Source organism: Miniopterus natalensis, chromosome 15 (genome assembly GCF_054644295.1).
Source record: "Miniopterus natalensis isolate mMinNat1 chromosome 15, mMinNat1.hap1, whole genome shotgun sequence".
Classification (NCBI taxonomy): domain Eukaryota; kingdom Metazoa; phylum Chordata; class Mammalia; order Chiroptera; family Miniopteridae; genus Miniopterus; species Miniopterus natalensis.
Window position 1 is genome coordinate 39,413,525 of NC_142095.1, and position 20,724 is coordinate 39,434,248.

General features: G+C 38.8%; 1 protein-coding gene across 1 annotated transcript in view; it reads right to left on the reverse strand.

The window, feature by feature from the left end:
* Positions 1–19,917, reverse strand: part of ERC2 (ELKS/RAB6-interacting/CAST family member 2) — a 612,577-nt gene extending 592,660 nt beyond the window's left edge. Inside the window, exons 1-2 of the mRNA XM_087825036.1 lie at positions 19,721–19,917; positions 5,004–5,800 (exon numbers count right to left, since the gene is read on the reverse strand). Coding sequence (XP_087681162.1) covers positions 5,004–5,660 — 657 coding nt within the window. The 5' untranslated portion in view covers positions 5,661–5,800; positions 19,721–19,917. The remainder of the gene's footprint in view (positions 1–5,003; positions 5,801–19,720) is intronic.
* Positions 19,918–20,724: the final 807 nt, after the last annotated feature.

Sequence of the window (20,724 nt, forward strand, 5' to 3'; positions counted from 1 at the left end):
GTCCCACTTCTGCACACATGAGATGGGTAAATATTAAATCTAGTACAATCTCCCAGTGTTTGATGCTATTTATATTCATGCAGATCCTTGGCTAGCCATGTACAACTTAGGAAAATGTTTAAAAATTGTTTTAGATACACCTAATTTGGAAAAAATAATCCATTAAAAATACAAAGTTAATAATTGCACAAAATATCCAGGAATATGAAAAGCCAATAACTTATATGTAGCAAGCTGTAAGGTATAGGTCCCTATGAACTTTCTGTAAATTTATTCTCTACCATGTTTTCTCTCTCTGATCTCCATCAAACAAGTAAACAGAATAGAGCTGTCAAGAAAACATAACCTTTTAGGAAAATTAGGTCACTTTACATCCATGTAGTTAAATTCTTCTACCCCCGATATCCACCCCAACACCACACAGGCCATTAAAATAATAAGGGGGCTGCCTCAAGTGTCAGTCACACATCTATTTTAAATCTTTTCTTCTCACTGCTCCCCAAATCAACTTACCAGAGTGACACTGAGAGCATAAACTATGTGTTCATGCCATTCCAAAGAATTAGCTGCCATAATACTCCACTCCACCCCACTCTTCTTCCATGCAGGAAAGTACATCGTGAAGGAGAAAGCTCAAGTGGCAGCGTAAGGATAACTCTGCATCCATGTGCTCTGCTTTATGCAAACAAGCCAATGATTCCAAGTGGCAGTACTGTAACTCTTAACAGTCACAAATGTATTTCTATTCATGCAGATTGGTATGGGTGAGAAGTAGGGCCTTGGAGAGAGCCTGGGATGGGAGGCAGTCTGGGGTATAATATTCATCCAGGAACCTGAGTAGTATCACCCCTCGGCACAGGAGACATTTGGCCATGCTACCCACTGGCTTCAAGGTACAAATAGTTCTGTACTCCTTGTAACACAGGAAGGGTATTCAACATCCTCCCTTAGATCTGGAGTTGGGTTCAGCTCCCTCGGACAGAACCACTAGGACTTCAGAATCTATTGCAAAAGAATTGATGAGTGGGAGCCCTCTACAACACTGCACATAAGGGTAAAAGGTCTATGCTAATGAGCATTAAATTCACAGAAGTATGAATATCATAAACATGAGCACTCTAGCTTTCTCACCTTCACTCTGTAATGGACCTGCCTCCCATTTCTGTTTACATAGTACAATTCAAATTGTCTTAGATCATCTGAATTTAGGTTAGTGAAATTCTAATTACCCAAATACCCTCTGGTAGAACTACATTTGTAGATGCAGTCTCTGGTCGATATGATTAAGAAGCCATTATCAAATGTCCCCTATCTCTTTTACATTCTTTTCTTCCGTAGAGAAAATGTTTCCATGATTTTTCCTATAAAGGAAATTACAGTAAATGGTAGAAACCCTAAACAGCACAAAAACCATTTCTAGGAAAAAGAAATAAATTCCTAATTAAGAATAAAAGTACTAAGTAAACTAAATCACATTCTTAATCATTCTATCAAAACTACACATGCCCCTCAACTTACAATGGGGTTACATCCCAATAAACCCACCATAAGTTGAAAATATCATAAGCTGAAAATGCATCTAATATACCTAACCTACCAAATATCATAGCTTAGCCCAGGCTATCTTAAACATGCCCAGAACACTTACAGTTGAGCAAAATCATCTAGCACATTGTGCACACTGTAAGGTATCAGTTGTGATTGTATGGCTGACTGGGAGCTGCGGCACGCTGCCACCGCCCAGAATCATGACAGAGTATAATACCTCACATTGCTTGCCCAAGAAAAGATCAAAATTCAAAGTACAGCTTCTACTGAATGCATATCGCTTTTGCTCCATCATACAGTCAAAAAAACGTAAGTTGAACCACTGTAAGTCAGGGATACGCTACAGTCATTTTTTTATATCTAACATATATAAAGCATGATCTTCCTGTTATACTAAGATTCTATGCACAGCTCATTGATTCTATAAGAAAGTAGTGAACAAAGTTAAGATTTAGACATTGACACAAAAGAAACCAAAGCTTGAAATTCCAGCTATGTCAGTTACCAGCTGTATGAACTTGGGCAAACTGCTTATTTTCTCTACATTTATTTTTCATCTGTAAAATGAGACAAAGTCTAGCACTACCTCAGATGATTGATGGAAATACTAAATAAGATAAGGTACACAAAGCTGTATGCACAATGCCTAACACAATGCCCCCAGTAGACGTCCACTAGTAGCAGCATCAGTGATAATAGAAACAGGAGCAACACCAGAAGTCTGCATTGCTCCCCATACTTTATTTCATCTAACTCTACTTTTTGACAAAAATTAAAACCCCACTAGTAGAAATTTCTAGTGCTCCCTCACATCTAAGTCTACTCTCCTTCCTGGCAAGAGGAGAAGACTATACACCTCCCAGCCCCTTGCAATTGTGTCTCTTCCAATCCAAGGAATTGAGGAGCCAATGTGCCATCTCTAGGCACTCTCGCTCTTTTGTAGCCATGTACCAAGATGCAGAAAGCCTGGATCCTGAGTTACTGCCTGGAGGAGAGCTAGCCTAGAGAGTCACTTGACCTGCTTCATACTTCAGATGAAAACAAAATAAATCTCTGACGTGTTAAGCCACTGAGATGTGAGGTATGTTTATTACTGCATCAGGATCTACCCTATCTTGACCAAGAGGTATTCATAAACCCCTAAAAGGGATTCTGACATACTTCCAAGAGGGGAAGAAGGGGCACTTCCTTTTTTAAAAAAAATAAACTTGCTTTTTGTCAATCTAAATATTCTTTACTTTGTAATATTACTTCATATTGCAAGTAAATTGACTTTTCAAACGCTCCATGCTTTTTCTTCCTTTTATATTTTTAACCTAAAAAAAATTACATTTTACTTATATTTAATATACAGAATACTATTATATTTAATACTGGGGCTTTCACTGGCTCCTATGTTACACAGTCATATGTCACCCACATTACCCAAGGAAGTCTACAATCATAGTAGGTTCCAGAACAAGGAAGGGGTAATGGAAGCACCCTCAACTCTTCACTTGCTTCCAGCTTAAGGAGATATGGGACAGTTAAGTAGAATTATGGATGTTACCTAGTTTAAACTGAACTAACCCTCATGAAATGAACAAAGGGTTTTAAATGTTTTTACTAGGAGTCAAATGGTTTTGTGTATCATTAAAATTTACCTCAATACACTATTTATTTTACTTTGTCTCTTCCATATTTAATGTCATAGAAGACATAATATATTGACACAGTAGCACACCATGTAATGTATAAACAAGTATACATGTGTAAGTGTATATTTAAGTGGGAAATCTAAGCTCAAAAAACATTTAATGATTGAAGCATAAGATAAAATTAATTTTGGAGCTGACAGTTTAGAGAATAGCTTTCAACTTTCTCACTACTTGCATTACTCCTAAACTGCTGTAACCATTTCCCAAAACAACGAACAAAGGAAGAAAACCAGTATAGGACTGGAAAACACACATAGCTGTAAGAGGTTCACAGGATTTCATGAACCAGCAAAGTCAGGAAAAACCATAAGTGACAGTGAAGAGCATTAATTTGATTTAGGAGTAAAGGACAAGGCTTCCTGTTCAAACTAAAAATCACATTTCCACATCTGAAAACCAGCACAGGTTCTGTCAGATAACCAGAGGGATAAGGTGAGTGCTTTCCACACTTAGAACAAACAGCAGATTCTCCTACAGACCAGAAATGCTTCCACGGGTGCTTGGACTCCACAGGGGTGGCAGCCAGAGGAACAGACGAGAGGGTTATCAAATGACCCTAAGAAAGGCAGACAACTTCATTAGGTCAAGATAAAGATCAGTTATTGGAGAATCACTGCTTTAGCCAAGTTTAAATGATCTCAAATATCTGGTAATTTTTTTAGCCAGATGGCATAGCACCCTCTACTCCCCATCTCTGAGCACTTATCTTATTACGAGTAAGAGGTGAAGCTGGGATTTAAGCCCAGGAATGTCTGACTCCAAAGCCCCTGTGAAAATAGCATCATATAAATGAGCCTCACAGAACAGGTAGAATGTAAAAATCAAGACTGGCTGGGATTAAAAGGGAAGGGGCAGGGAGAGGAGGTGCTGTGAAGTCCTCAAGTAGAAGATCCTGGAAAGAGTAAAGGTATGGAGATGGAAACCCTGAGTATGTACAGGAATTACCAAGTGGTGGTTCTGGTAGCATAGGAGATGTGGAGGGAGGTGGTGCAAGATAATGCTGGAAAGGCTGATTCAGGCTTTCCAGTAGAAGGCTCAGCCACAGAAGTAGACATCATTCTGGAGGCAATGAGTAATTACTGAGGGCTTTAAAGCAGGGGAAAGGCATAACTGCAGGTAGACTCTGGGAAAACTAATCTTGTTATGACATGGAAGATGGGTCAAAGAAAAGTAAGAAGGTGTCTTGCACATAGTATGTAGTAAATATTGAATGGATGAGGCAGAAATGTATTGTTTCTCTAGCATGATATCAAGCCCATTCCATCCCACACCACTTAATATTGTTCAGTTTGCTATTTAGAAAACAAACTCCACTCATTCTAGAAAGAAATAATGCTTCTGGTACTTCGGAAAAATCCATTCACTGGTCAAATGTGGCCCTCTAAATGCTGCTGTTAAAACGTCTACTCTTGCAAAAATTACCATTTTCCTCTTCTATTCAAAGGGAAGTACATCTGAGTTGCTGTTGTGACTGCTGAAAAAGAAAACAAAATTAACCAAGTGTAAAAGTTAGGCAATGAAAAGTGATCCTCCCTCTTCTGCAACAATGTGAAAAGGTCATTAGAAAATCAGGAGATCACAGGCTATAATCCCATATTTCCTATGCCCTCTTGCAGTCTCCAAGTCAAATGCATACTAAGTCTGAGCTTGTTGGATGATGCCAAACTTCCTTCAGCACAGGTCATGGTACCATTTGCAAAGCTTCAACTACTCAATGAGAAGCCAAGGTTGAAAAACACTGGATGACTCACAACCTACCTGATTTTCTTCATGGGAAACCCTCATCTGCTCCTTGAGGACAGACATTCGAGCTGCTTCTTCTTTCCTCAAGACTCTCTCCTTCTTGAGCTCAGGACTCCAGAAGGTCTTGATACTGTTCATGGAAGATCCTAACTTGCTGTCCTTGATGTCTAGCTCTTTCCGAAGGAAGTCATTCTCTCTCTGAAGTTCCTTGAGCTGGGCTTGAAGGTCTAACATTGTGCTATCCCTCACCTGCCTCAACATGGAGGGGACCTGATGGTGGTGATGATGGGATGAGCTGGTCAGACCACCATGTTGATCCGTGTATGAAAGGACGTCTGTGTGGGAAAGTCCAGCAGAAGCAATATTGGGACTACTCCCCATGGCTGTGACACGACCTCCATATACGGCTCTATTTGTTGCCCTTCCCAGAGTCATGGTGCCCTTTGGGTAAGTTGTCGAAGCCACCCCCTCATGGTCACTCAGATACATGGGTCCAGATGTAGCATAGGCAGCATTAAGGGACTGGATATTCTCCATGGACAGAGTCTTGCCGGTCCCTCCACCTCCCCCACTACTTGTTCTTCGGTGGCCCAAACGAGGAGACCTTGGCAGACGAGGAGATCTGGAAGGGCTCCCTTCCAGATTGGTGATCGTTCTTGCACTTCCATACATTTTTCTTCTATTATGAGGTGCAACTGAAGAGAAGGAATGCTATACTAAGCTGAAGATTCAGCCAGTATTTTCACTGTTGGCCAGAATTTTCACTGCTTTCTACTCATAATCAGTACCAGAAAATGACTCCAATCAGAGATCTGAAAAATGAGAAAAAGGATAATCAAAAACAAACTCCTTCAGAACTCTCACTATAACTGCATCATATTTTTAAATATATAGATAGACAACTAAGATGTCCTCCAGTAGGTGAATGGATAAACAAACTGTGGTGCATTCAGACAATAAAATATTATTCAATGCTAAAAAGAAATGAGCTATCAAATCAAGGCAAGACATGGAGGAGATTTAAATGCATATGGCTAAGTGAAAGAAGCCAATATGAAAAGCCTACATAATGTATGATTCCACCAAAATGACATTCTGGAAAAGGCAAAACTATAGAGACAGTCAAAGAATCAGTGGTTGCTAGGGATTGAGTGACTGCTGGGAGAGGGATGAATAGCTGGAACACAGGATTTTTAAGGCAGTGAAACCACTCTGTTTGATACCATCGTGGTGGATATATGTCTTTATACATTTGTCTAAATCCATAGAATGTACAACACCAAGAGTGAAACCTAATGTAAAACATGGGCTTTGGATGATTATGATGTATCAATGTAGGTTCATTGTTTGTGATCAAATGTACCACTCTGGTGCAAGATATTGATGACAGGGGAGACTGTGTATATGTGGAGGCAGGGGCTCAATGGGAACTATGTTCAATTTTGCTATGAACCTTAAACTGCTCTAAAAAATAGTCTATTAAATAGATAGATGATACATGATAGATACATAATAGATAGATGACAGACAGACAGATAGATGGATGACAGATAATCAGTGGTGATGATAGACAGGTGAACAATAGATAAATAGATGATAGATAGATAGATGATGATGATAGATAGATAGATAGATAGATAGATAGATAGATGATAGATAGATAGATAGATAGATAGATAGATAGATAGATAGATAGATAGATGATAGATAGATAGATAGATAGATAGATAGATGATAGAAAGATGATAGATGATAGATAGATGATAGATGATAGATAGATAGATAGATAGATAGATAGATAGATAGATAGATAGATAGATAGATGATAGAAAGATGATAGATGATAGATAGATGATAGATGATAGATAGATAGATAGATAGATAGATAGATAGATAGATAGATAGATAGACAGATAGACAGATAGATAGATGACAGATAGATGACAGATAGATAGATAGATAGATAGATAGATAATGATAGATAGATAGATAGATAGATAGATAGATAGATAGATAGATAGATAGATAGATAGATAGATAGATAGATAGATATGGATAGATGATAGATAGATGATAGATAGACCCATGTTTATTTTTTTTTAAAAAGTGACCCCAAAACTTTACTTACTACATCTAAACATTTTGTAAATTCCCCCCACCCTGCTCCCAAGCAAGGTCAAAATTTCTCAGAGCAAAAAGACATTCCTTTTTCCTTAGGAAAATGAGCTCTGCATTTTGGGTTGTGTTAAGTGACAGTTGGAAACTCCAGAAAATTTACCCTAGGATTCCTCATCACAGAGACCTTAGTTATAAAATACTCCATCCTGGGGGCATCACCCCCATGCACAAGTGGCTTGACAGTAACTCTGAGAAGCTGTTGCTTCCTAAGATGTCAAATAATAGTCAATCATGTTACCTCCCACTCCTGTACCCACTACAGACATCACTAATCCATCACAGACATCACTAATCCATCACAGTCATCTTTTCCAGTAGGTTCAGAACTCTTCTCAACACAGCACTCTAGATGGTTTACCATCAGTCAACTGTCATTGACACATGAGTTAGAATGGATTGGCCATCTTGGAGCTAAAAGAAAAAGAAGTGGTTCAACCAATGAGACTCCCTACATGTAGCCGGATACTAAATGCCATCATCAGAGAAGATGACAATCCTGTCTCTTTTCCCTTTCATGTACATCTTTCAAGCTGGCATTTTGGGACCTCTTCTCCATTTCTGCTCACCTAAATAATTCATATTAACCACTCCACACGTGTACAGAAAACCCACAGGACAGCAGTGCACCAAGTTAGAGTCCCTGCTCTCATAACCCCTAGAGAAAAGTAGTAGAAGTTCCCTGTCATGATTACAAAAGTACATTGGTACAGATTTCATGCAGCCAGGGCTACAGAACTGTGATTATCCTATCAATGATAGTATCCAAATGGGGCACATCATGGCCTCCTGCTCTTCCTCTTAGGGTGTGTTTGGTGTACTCTCTTTTTCTTCAGCTATAAGATAGTAAGAGCACAGATTCTGGAAAGGGCCAAACTGAGGTTCAACTCTCCACTCTAATAACTCACTAGCTGAGTGACTTTAGGCAAACTATTTAACTGTTATGAGCTTCCCTCCTCCAATCAATAAAATGTGGGTAATACCACCTAACTCATATTATCCTAAGGAAAAAGATGATGTTTATAAAACACCTAGTTTGGTGCCTAGCAATAATTTTTGTTGGTAATGTCAATAAGTACATTAATAGCATTATACTGAGCACCTTTTATTTTTACCTATCATTTATTTCCACCACTACCACCACCACCACCACCACCACCACCCCACACACACACAGTTTCTAATAACTATTAATATTTTCCTTCAAGAAATTGTACCCAACCCTCTACTCACAGCCATTAGGTTAGGTAAGGCTGATTCCTTCTACTCCATCCTGGATGGTGTTGGGGGTGAGAATATAACCCAGGCCTGGCCAGTGGTCATAGTCCACCTCCCAAACAAGGCAGCTGGTTTAGGATGGACATGTGACCCATAGCAGTCCACAAAACTCCGTATCATGACTTTAGATGAAACAACTAGGAAAGATAAGCTCTTTTTCAGCTGGAATTACTTGCTTTCAAGATGGAGCTTCTGAGTAGTACCATATAAAAAGGGCCTCCCTGAGAATGAAGCTAATGCAAAAGAAACCAGAGCCAAACTTTTAACAGTATGAAATCAAACTAGGTGCCATCACTTGATACCCTGGATCCAGCAGTCACTGAAGCTACATCTATCCCTAGGCCATTTTAGGTACATATGCCAAGTAGAATGACTGCATTAATGGCCCCAATCCTTTACCCCTTCCTGTCTCTGCTCCTTGGCAGTGTCCTCACAATCTGACCCTGGGTTCTGTTATGGGACTTATTTGGCCAATAAGGAGATAACAAATGTGAAGCAAGCGGAGGCCAGGAATAGCACCCGTGTATTTACTCTTCTGCTCATTTTCTTCTACCGTAGGAATTAGAACATGCCCAGTCTAGCCTGCTGGAAAATAAGAACATAAAACAGAGTCAGGGTGTCCTAGCCAATAGCCAACCCCAGGACCTCTGAGCAAGCCCAGCTAACATCAGCAGAGGTGCCAAGCCAACCAGCAGCTGACCGCAGACGCATGAGCAAATCCAGCTGAGGGCCGCTGAACTCCATACGCTCCTGAACTAAACACACTTCTTAGTAGTCACTGATGTTTTGTGGTTGTCTGTTTTGCAACATTACTGGGCAACAGGTAACTGATATATTCACCCATAAATTTCCTTTTTTCTGACATTCAATTCCAGTTGGGATATCTGTCACTTGTATCCAAAAAGTCCTACCACAGAGTATGAAAAAATATTTTCCATAAAGGCTTCTCCTTTTGCTAGAAAGTCCCTACAAAGAATTATATACCTGTCTCCCAACTAAGGAACTTAGTTTCAAATGTTTATATTGCTCAGAGCTTAATTTTGTTTTACTTGATAATACACAAAAATCATTTTATATCCAAGATTTTTGCATGAATAACCTGTTTTATAAAAAAAGGTAAATCAATAGTTCTAACCACTGGAAATCAGTTTACATAAATGATGAGAGAGACAGACAGTGAAATAATGTGACCATTACATGAATACTTAATGAGATGAAAAGATGTTCATGGCATACTAGTAGTGGAGGGTGGGGGCAGACAACAGACTACAAAACATCTCTATGGTTACTCACACTTTTGTAAGACACATGCACACACACTAACTTCCAGAAGACTGAAACACACAGCAAAATGTTAACAGTGGTGGGAGTCCAAGTGACTTTCATTTTTTTCTTTTGTCTATTTACGTGTTCTAAATTTTCTATAATACATATAGATCTTTTCTATTGTCTTTTACCCTCTATTTCATTTACTGTTGCTCCAAACTTTGTTATTTTCTTCCTTCTACTAACTTTGGGTTTAGTTTGTTCTTCTTTCCCTTCTTCCTTGAGGTATAAAGTTAGATTGTTTATTTGAAATCTTTCTTTTTTCTTAATGTAGGTGATTATCACTATGAACTTTAAAAGACTGATTTCTACTTTTTTTTCTTTTATGATTCTAACCGTCAAATGAATTTGTTTTGTGCTTAGACTCTAAGAATCTAGGTCCCAGCTGGGCCACCACTTATAAAGTTGTCTTCTTATCTAAGAAGACAGAGAAGACTGGAAGCCAGCTGGCAAACGTTTTGGAGAACTGCAACAACCAACAAATAAAAAGTGGATTTGCTCCTTTTGGAAACACACATACATACAACACACATATGACATATGATACACATAGATACATTAGCTTGTTTGAAATATATTTCTTTATTTAAAGAACAATACATGTTGACGATGGCCCACAGTTCCCTTGGGTTCTCCTTTTCTACGTTTAATATCAGGTTTATGGATTGAGAAGTTTTCAATTTTTCACATGTTCTGGAACAGTGGGCATAATACGAGACTTCTCTGTTCGTGAAATGTTTGGTAGGACACAGCCATAAACTGAATGGGCTTAGTTGTTGATTATCTCTTTGTTTTTTACCTTGTTTACTAATCTAGTCAGGCTTGCTACCTATTTGTGTTAATGATCACAAAAACGTTTCTTCAGAAACAGTCCGTTCCATCTAGATTTTTCAGTGTTATCAGTATTGCTTTGTATAACTTTTCCTTAAATTTTTTGTTGTTATTAATCCTCACCTGAGGATATTTTTTCCATTGCTTTTCAGAAAGAGTGAAAGGGAAGGAGGGAAGGGGACAGAGAGAGACATCGACTGGTTGCCTAGCAAACCCACAACCCAAGTATGTACCCTTGACCAGGAATCGAACCCACTACCCTTCGGTATGCAGGCTGCTCTAACCACTGAGCAACACCGGCCAGGGCCTTAAAATTTTTTAAATCACCTCCAGTTATATCCTCATCACTATTACTTTATCCTTGATAATAATTTGTACTTCATTTGTGTTTACTTTTGCATTAAATGCTCACTTATCTTCAATAATATTATCTGATTAATATGTGTAAGACTATACACATTGGTTGAATATCCCAGGATTCAACATATAGAACTCTTGCCATTTGTAAATGATTCTTTTTCTTTTGAAAATTTTTTCTATCACAGGAATTATTCAAATGGATATATTTAAATGTCAATAGAAGTTTTTGGCTAAAACTTTGTGGTTTTGATTGTATGGCATTGGGATCATAGAATATAACATATATCTTCTAAGTTTTGAAATTTATCAAGACTCTCTAATTGACCTAATAAATGATCAGTTTTCTTAATTGTTAAAACAACTAATAGAGTGTTCTCCTTCCTGGGAGCATGCCGGCACCCTTCCCTTCCCCCTTTTCTTCTCCCTCAGGCATGCATCTCCTAAACTCTAAGGGACCCCAGGGGACTTGCAACCAGGGGAGCAATGGGCATTGGCAGCTCATCCTGGACTAACACCCTGAACCTGTCTCCAAGGCCCCTTTTTCTCTGACTTTCCAGTGAGCTGACAGCAGCCCCGCCTTGGCTCACTTCTTTCACTGTGACCATTACTTCTCAGTGAGTCTACACAGCCCTGCCTAGGCTCTCCTGTTGCTTCTTCTGTCCTAAGCCCTTCCTTGTTTCACTGTCCCCAGCTTTAATAAACGTACTCTCAAAAAAAATTTAAAAACAACACCTAAAAGGTGATTATAGAAAAAATTTTAAACACAGATATAAATACAGAAAAAAATGAAAACACTCTCAATCCTGTCACTCATAGACAACCTCTGTTAACAAGTTGATGTTGTTGCTTCCAATTCCTTTTAAGTGTGTGTGTGTGGGTGGGTATGTATATATTTACATATGTATGTAATTTTTTGTAACCCTAACCTGAGGATATATTTTTATTGGTTCTAGAGAGAGAAAAGGGGAGAGAGAGAAAGAGAAAGAGAAAGAGAAAGAGAAAGAGAAAGAGAAAGAGAAAGAGAAAGAGAAAGAGAAAGAGAAAGAGAAAGAGAAAGAGAAAGAGAAAGAGAAAGAGAAAGAGAAAGAGAAAGAGAAAGAGAAAGAGAAAGAGAAAGAGAAAGAGAAAGAAACATCCCCATGTGAGAGAGAAACATTGATCATTTGCCTCCCATGCTACCCCAGACAAAGGGTCAAACCTACAGCCTAGGCATGTGCCCTAATTGGAAATCGAACTTGCAACCATTTTGTGTGCGGGAGGACGCTCCAACCGAGCAACCTGGCCAGGGACAATATATACAATTCTAAATTATATTATATTAGTCTTATATTCTATATGTCATGTACTCTCCTTTTTCCTCAATGGTTTTATTCTTAACATCACCTCCTTCTTCCACTTAACATTAATATATTTTTAAACAACATGATTTTAATAGCCACCATGAGTCTCCAAAGGTAGCCATCAAAATTCCTTCCCTTCCTGTACACACTGTCTCTCCTTCCATCAAGAAATGGATTATATTTCCCTTCTACTTCAATGTGGGCTAGGCTCATGGCTGCCTTGCCTAACAGGTGCTGCAGAAGTGACACTGTTTCGCTCTAGGCCTAGCCCTAAGGAAGCACAGCAGCTTCTGTTTCTGTCCTCTTAAAACCCAGAAATGTAAGATCCAAGCTATTCTACTAGAAAGAGAGGCCACACAGAAAGGCCCGAGAAGAAGACACAGCACATGAAAAGAGAGGACATGAGCAGGAGAATCAAAGTATCCCAGCCAACACCCAGCACCAAGACACAGAGGTTATTACGGGACACTTAGGTTATTTTTAATGGAAATATCATAATTAATATTCTGATTGATAATACTCTATATACATCTCTTATTACTTCTCTAGGGTAAAGTTCTAGAAGTGGGACAAGCCAACTTGGAGTGTCTAACTGAAAACAGCTGCCTGAGGGACAGCCACCACTGTGTGTAACTGAAGGACTGCTCAATCAACCCACAGAGTAATGGGAAAGAATAAATTACTGCTTAAAGCCTCCTGAGTTAGGGGCTTTTTGCTTATTGTTGTTAGAACTGAAATAGTCACTTAATGTTTCATTAAATGGTTATCTAATCATTTATTGACAAATCACCTATTACAGGACACTTAGGTTATTTTTAATGGAAATATCATAATTAATATTCTGATTGATAATACTCTATATGCATCTCTTATTACTTCTCTAGGGTAAAGTTCTAGAAGTAGAATTATAAAATGTAAATTTAAAGGTTCTTGATACCCACTATCAAAATTCCCCCCAGAAATGTTGAAATAATTTACACTCACACCCTTACCATTGGCTATTTTTCCTCCACTGCCTTTACTCATTACTTTCAACAAATCCTGGAAGCCACCAGCTTCTTCTGAAGCTACTAAAAGTCCCTGAATGACCCAACTCAGGATCACAGCTCTGCATACTCAATAAATACACCTTAACGAGGAGTACCAATACTGTGCAACACCAGCTCTGCTTTGGGCCAGTGTTTCCTCAATAGTTTGGCCAATGTTCAGATAAACAAGGCTAACAGGTTTTTGACTTTACACCAAGATGTTTCAGGGACTTTAAGACACTAATGTGTACTGTGATTATTCCAAAATTGAGTATACAATGTAGCTTTTTCCAAATTTACTTAACAAAAGAACGCTTTTCCCTTCAGAATACCCAATAACGTTTCACTAAACATTTGGGCTTCTTTATTTAATAAATATTTTTTTTAATCATCAGCTTAATTCCCAGTGTTGAATGCTGAGAATAAAGCAGTGATTGAGACAGACACAGTTTCTGCCTATGGGAAGTTTACCCATGAGAATAGACTTTCTCAGGGTTTTCTTCATCTCAGATCTAACATGGTGTGAAGGGAAGGTGGTCACAGGAACTAGGCATTGTTTTAAGGGCAGGGACATAAAATTGACCCAAAAAATCAGAATTGAGCTCTAAGAGAGAAATAGAGAAGACCAAAATGATGACTGGTTAGAATTTTGGCCCTACTAAGAAATAAATATAATTTTGTCTTTATTTTTCGAACATCCCATAAAGAAGCCAGAATGTCATAAGGAACACAAGTGAGTCATTGGCAGTCTGTGTGTCTGGGAAATGAGGAGACAGGTTGATGTCACTTAGTCCAGCATACCACCAGACAAGAGGTACTATGTACAATTCCACAGAATTTTTTAATCGAGTAAGAACTTAAGAGAACATTAAAACAATAAAATAATTTCTTCACCACTCTACATGTGCTTCTTAACAGTAAATTTTAATTAGCAACCCGAGCCCAACACTATGCATTAGAGGTAGTCTCTTCTACCAGATTTACAAAGAGCAGGGATGGTTTACTGGGACAATTTCACCCATAAAGCACGTAGAGTGATATGGTTTTCACAGATGAGGTAAAGGCCAGTTGACAAGATAAAGACAAAGGCAAGTTCCCATGGATGCCATGTCCCAAGTCTCAGGATCCCTACTTGTTCTACTGAGTCATATACAGCCTCCCCAAGCCCCGCCCCCCCCCAGCTGATTTTAGTCGCCTGGTATATTTTTAGGTACTTGTTTTGACACTCAGGCTTTTTTTGGTTGTCATCTCCTAATTCTCCTCTAGCCTGATTTTTTTTGTTAGTTCTGTAAAACGAATCCCTGAGAAAGATCAAAAAGATCAACTTTATTCAGCAATCAATAATGCAATAATGTCTTCTATTTCCCTTTACTGACTTCAAGAAAACCATTTCTGAGCTTTTCCCACCTGCACTACAGGAAATAAGGTAGCAGTTAAGATCTTATTGCTTTAAATATTGTTATGAAGCCAAGATAAGCTCAATCATTGAGCTTTCTTGTAAACTCTTAAAAATGCCTGCTTTTTTATGTAGTTGTGATGTACAATCCTAATAAGGATAAATTATAAGACCAAACTCTACACAGAAAATGAAATGTGCTCTAGCCGGTTTGGCTCAGTGGTTAGGGATGCATGAGAGAGGCAACCAATAGATGTATCTCTCTCACATCAATGTTTCTCTCTCTCTCTCCCTTCCACTCTGAAAAGCAATGGAAAAAATATCATCAGGATTAAAAAAAAGAAAAAGAAAAGAAACAGAAATGTGTTGCTGAGTATGACACCAAAGAAATTAAATTGCACCGCCCCTTTCGCTTTAAAAGCACCTCATGAATAAAATTCGAAATCCAAGAATAAGTTCCATTTAAGGCTCAAATGCAAAATGAAATCAAAGATCGTTCTACGAACCTATAAGAATACTTTCTCTAATTGAATATGAATTCATAAATAAAATATACACTCATCCACTCATTCTCTTAAAAGGTTTAAGGACTCAAACTGTAAGCTTAGGGGGAAGGAAGGTAGAGAGAGACTTGATTCCTGTCTACCTCAAACATCTCAGACTATCATGGTCTAGAATGGTCTATTTTAAGACAAAAGCATTTCCTGCTATCTGCTCTAAATTAGGTTAAGTTTATTTCCACATATCTCAGCCTCAGCCCATCACCTGAGCCCTGCTGACAGGCCATGTGAGCTGAGATCATCAGTATCTCCCAAGATTTAGCCCAACTTAAAATATCCTCTTTTTTTTTTCTCCTTATTGGCATCCCTCACTTTTTAAAAATTTTGGGTCACAGACTCCAGTTAATTCTAAAACTTTTCTAGAGGAAGACATGGTATTGCACAGACCTCAAACAAGAAGTGGCTGACCAGGAGCCAGATGCTGCCAGATGTGTTGTATATGACTAGCCCAGTGCTCTTTAGAATTTTGACCTAGTTGCCAACATAGAGAGATACACATATTTCACATTAAAATCCAGATTCTGGCTCTGAAGAGCCTGAAAGTCTGACAATGTCAGGCCCACTTCCCTACATGGCAATGACTGGTGAGCGCCAATCACCAGCCTGGACTTCAACATAAGAGGAAGTCTAAGTTGGTGACTGGGATGTATTTTAGGGAGGTTTCTGCTGTGTGAAATTGGGCTCAGTCCTGCTGGAGGAGCTCTGAGAGACAGTGTAAAGCCTGCCTCAGAGTTACACCTCCATTCATCACCGGCAGAGGACTGCTCCTGGCACCTCCAGCCTGTGCTGGAGAGGGCCAGGAGAAAGCCCTCATGTTCCGATAAAGAGATGTGAGTGGGGCATTGTGGTATGTGCTACACCACGGCACACCTGTGGCTGAGCCTGGTCACTGACAGACTGGGTGGGCCTTCCCTTGCAGGACCACACAGTGGTGCCTACGAAGGGCACCTGCATCTTCCAGTCTGAGGAAGACCAGCCTTAACAGTGACACCTTGTGGCAGAAAGACGCAATCATGTGGCAGACTGGTGGATCCCCTCACTAGGAGCAATGTAATTTGAGGGTAGAGGATGGGGGAGGAGACGGGGAGAGGTGGAGAGAGGTGGGAAGGAGCCCTAGTGAAAAGAATTGGACTTCCAGCTAAGTGGGAAGGCAGGTTCCAGCATTCTTGATTTAATTTAGATGAATAAAACTGGGAGCCAGGTTTTTTAATAGTAATTCATGTATGCCCCAAAAGCCCTTCCACATGTTATAATTTGATATTAATTTGTGTCATCATTGCTTGAGGTCTCTCTTCCCTCCTACTTTAACTCCTACTCTGCACTCCAGGGTTTAACATTCATTCTAACATTTGTGGGGCCCTGGCAAGAATACAAATGGAGGCCCCAATAACATCTGTCTATACATTTTAAAGTTATAAATCAGGCTAACAAACTGGTAGATAAAATACATTCTATCCTTCTACCTTGAAAAATATAAAGATGTGGATATTGAGGTTTGAATTTTGAATTTAGAATTTTTGAACTCCTCAGAGTTCTGGCCAAAACATGGTAGCAAGAGGGAGGCCTGCCCCAGCCAACATCCTTCTCTCCCCACCCTGGCTCAACATTGCAAACTCTGCAACCTGCACACTAGGCTAGCTCCATCTACGCCAGGGACCAGCAAGCTTTTTCTACAAAGACCAGATAGCAAATACTTTAGGCTTTGTGAGCCATTTGGTCTCTATCACAACTACTCAACTCTGCCATTTTAGCACAAAAGCAGTCACACACAATTTGTAACCGAATGAGTGTGCCTGTATTTCAAGAAAACTTTATTTTAAAAAACAGCCATGGCCCGGCTGGGCGTGGCTCAGGGGTTGAGCGTTGACCTAGGATCCAGGCGATCAAGGTTCAGATTCCTGGTCAGGGCACATGCCCCGGTTGCGGGCTCCATCCCCAGTCCGGGGCATGCAGGAAGCAGCCGATCAGTGACTCTCTCATCATTGATGTTTCTATCTCTCTCTCCCTCTCCTTTTCTCTCTCTGAAATCAATAAAGATATCTTTTTTAAAATAAAAATAAAAATAAATAAAACAGCCATGGATTCAGCCCCAGGCAGTAGTTTGCTGGCATCTGGTCCATACTTTCATAAATAGGTACCCCAAAGCATTCTAGGCTTACAGGTGTGCACACTGGCAGCAGGTTTGTCCTCAGGGGAACTGACCTGGTAAAGAAACCCAAGCAGGCCCTGGAAGACAATTCAGGGTCATTTAAATAGGGAGGTCCCAAGCCTGTGGGTACCCAAAGTGGACCCTGGAATGCCAGGCACAGGTTCCAGGTGGGCACCTCCACTTGGCCCTATGCAATCAAATGAGGCCCTCTAGATTCAGCCCTCTAAAGTCTGAGGCCCTGGGCAAGGGCTCCTCCTGCCCAGATCTAAGGGAACACAGGAGGTACACAAGAGTTTTTGAATATTTGAAAACACATATTTAATATTATAACACTTTCATCATAACATTGAAATCATGGCAGTGAATGCAGCAATTTTGTAATTGTAGCCAGAGAGGTGAGACATAGTATTTTTATAAAAGGAAAGAGGGGACCTCAAAATCAGATCTGGTTGGAGTAATATCTCTAATTTCTTGATGTGTAGCCTTGAGCAAATGACTTCATTTCTCTGATCCTCACTTTGCTCATCTATAAAATGGGGATAATAGCAATATTTTCATAGGGATTGGGAATGATTAAATAAAATGATAGAAGAAAAGTAATTAGCACAACACCCAGCACACAGCTAAAGCTCAATAAAAGCTAACTTTGATCATTCCAACGCTACCAGAACAGGGTGCAGTGGTTTTGAATCTGCAAATTGTCTTAGAATTCCCTCACTCCACTAACTTGCCTTGTCCAACACTCCTGAGTCAAACTCAGCCTACTATTCAAAAATGCTCAATATATCCACCATTTTTTAAAAACTGGAAAGAAAAATGAACATCTTCCCATCACCTGCAGGTTACAATATTATGCAGCTATAGGAAGTGAAAGTCCCAATAATAAGCCATTTCTTCTTTAAATGCCTCCATGATATGATTTGGGGGAGGGGTGGAGGAAGTCCAACTTGACATAGCAGAGATTTTTTTTTTAATGCTTTCCCATCATTCTCCAAGAAGCTGTCTGCAACTTAAACACACTCATCCACACACCACTACTCTCTCCTTCAGTTCCTCCAAACTCATTTTATAATTACTGTTTTCCATGTGCAAATCTCGGGTGATTACATGTTCAGCTGCATTGGCTGTATTTTACAGTAAGGTACTTGAGTGAAGAGGCTGACTGTATTCCACACTACAAGGTAAGGACTCTGTATACCCAAGTATTAGTTAACTGCACCTTCCATTAGCTACTTCCATTGTTTTAATTTCAAACTCTAACAATTTCTACTAAAGGATTACATTTAAATTCTAAAACACCTAAAAATGTTTGTTAAAGGAGCAGACCACTATCTAGTACACAGCTAAACATGAGTTAAAAATATATACAGCAAAACCCCAAACAATAAACAGTAAAAATAAAAAATAATTTGAGACGCTAAATTAACTTATAAAATATTATAATTTATATAAAACGCTGATTATAACATTATTCATTGGCTCATGGTTTCATAAATAAATTAAGCTGGTTACACTAAAGAAATAAATAAGGTTTTTAGATTCATTTTTAAAACAACTGTGCATTTCCTTTAATCTGCAAATGTAAAATGTCAATTGGCAAAGCTTTTAGTTATAGTGTACTTAGAAAAAAAATTCAGGAATTATTGGGTCTTGCACAAAAAATCCTCAATCTGTCAACTAACAGATGTTTCAGAGAAAATTATAAAAAGGTAGGAGAAAAACAACCTCTTATCCCTAAAATACAATTGCACAAAATTTTTCTTCCTTTAAAATCAACATGTAAGGATTATATCTAAATAGCCTTTTACTAGAAAAGAATATATACATAACCACATACAGAAGAAAAAATTTTAGCAAAGATTATAACCTATTCCAAAAGGGGGAAAAAACAATCAATAACAAGGAATGGGAAATGGCTTAAATGTGCAAATTTCAGAGACAAGCATTTAGCTATATATTCTGGAAAGAACATAAAGAATAAATGCTATATCCTCACTCTGGGGTCTCTTAAAGATGACTGATCACCATGGAGGAATCACATGAACCTTTAGCAAAGGCCATGTTCAGGGTGCTGAATGGTAGTAACCCCTCTAAAAACTGCAATTATAGTTAATGAGAGTCAATAAGTGCATTAAGTCATCAAGTAACTGAGTTAAATCTTTTAGACAGTGTACGGAAGAGGGTAAGTTTAACTAAGACAAAAATATATTAGAAGAGAAATTATGGGACAGGATCCAAATCTATTCAACAAATATTTCTCAAGAATGAATCAGTAATATGGTTTCTGACCTTCCAGAGGCCCAAATCCCTCCATTTCAAAAGGGAACCGTAGCCCCCTTATTCAGGTTTACATGAGCAACTCTAGTGACTGTGCAAGGCTTCTGGGAATGTGCACACTGGAAACAGATGAGAGCTCTTCTGGGAGTGTAGAGTGTGGTCTCAGATGGAGAGAGTCCTGTGTACCAGAGAGAGAAAATCCAGTGTTTCAACCTAGGCAAGAACCAAAGAAGACAGGAGAGATCCATAGTTGTGTATATTAAAGAATTTACAAATATTGTGAGCAGTTAAGGTTGCTTTTATTTCAATAATCTGAAAACAAATAATGTAAGGATGCTCTTGATCAACACAGTAGCCATGTGCATTGAGTTTGCGCAATAAATCATACCCTAAAGAATCACCATGGGTCAATGAGAAGGGAAAAATGTGAACTTGGGAATCTAAATAATGTGTTCTCATCAGTTGAAAGGGAAGGAAATCAAGTTCCTCAGCATGAATAAAAGTTTTTCAGAAGTAGAATACTGTGAATATGATGAGAGCATTGAGTCATCACACAGCAGGGTAGACCAGTTGACTGCCACAGAACCTGCCCAGAATAGTCAGCAACATATTTCAGTTATAAGTAGCAATTTAGTTAATATGGCTAAATTAATGTTATTAATTTGAATTAGTAATATTAAGTGTACTTAATTTCTAAATTGATTTAGGTTTTATAAAGCTGTAGGAGTGCCCTGGCTGGGTAGCTAAATTGGTTAGAGCATAGTCCTGATGCACCAAGTTTGCTGGTTCAATCCCTGGTCAGGGCACATATAAAAATCAACCAATGAATGCATAAATAAGTGGAACAGCAAGTCAATGTTTCTCTCTCTCTCCCTCTCTCTCTCTCTCCCTCTCCCTCTCTCTAAGACTCAATAAATAAATAAATTTTTAAAAGGTGTAGGAGCTAAAAAAAAAAAAAAAAACTTCACCAGCTTTATGTTTATACAATTAAAAGTATTCATTAAAATAATAATTTA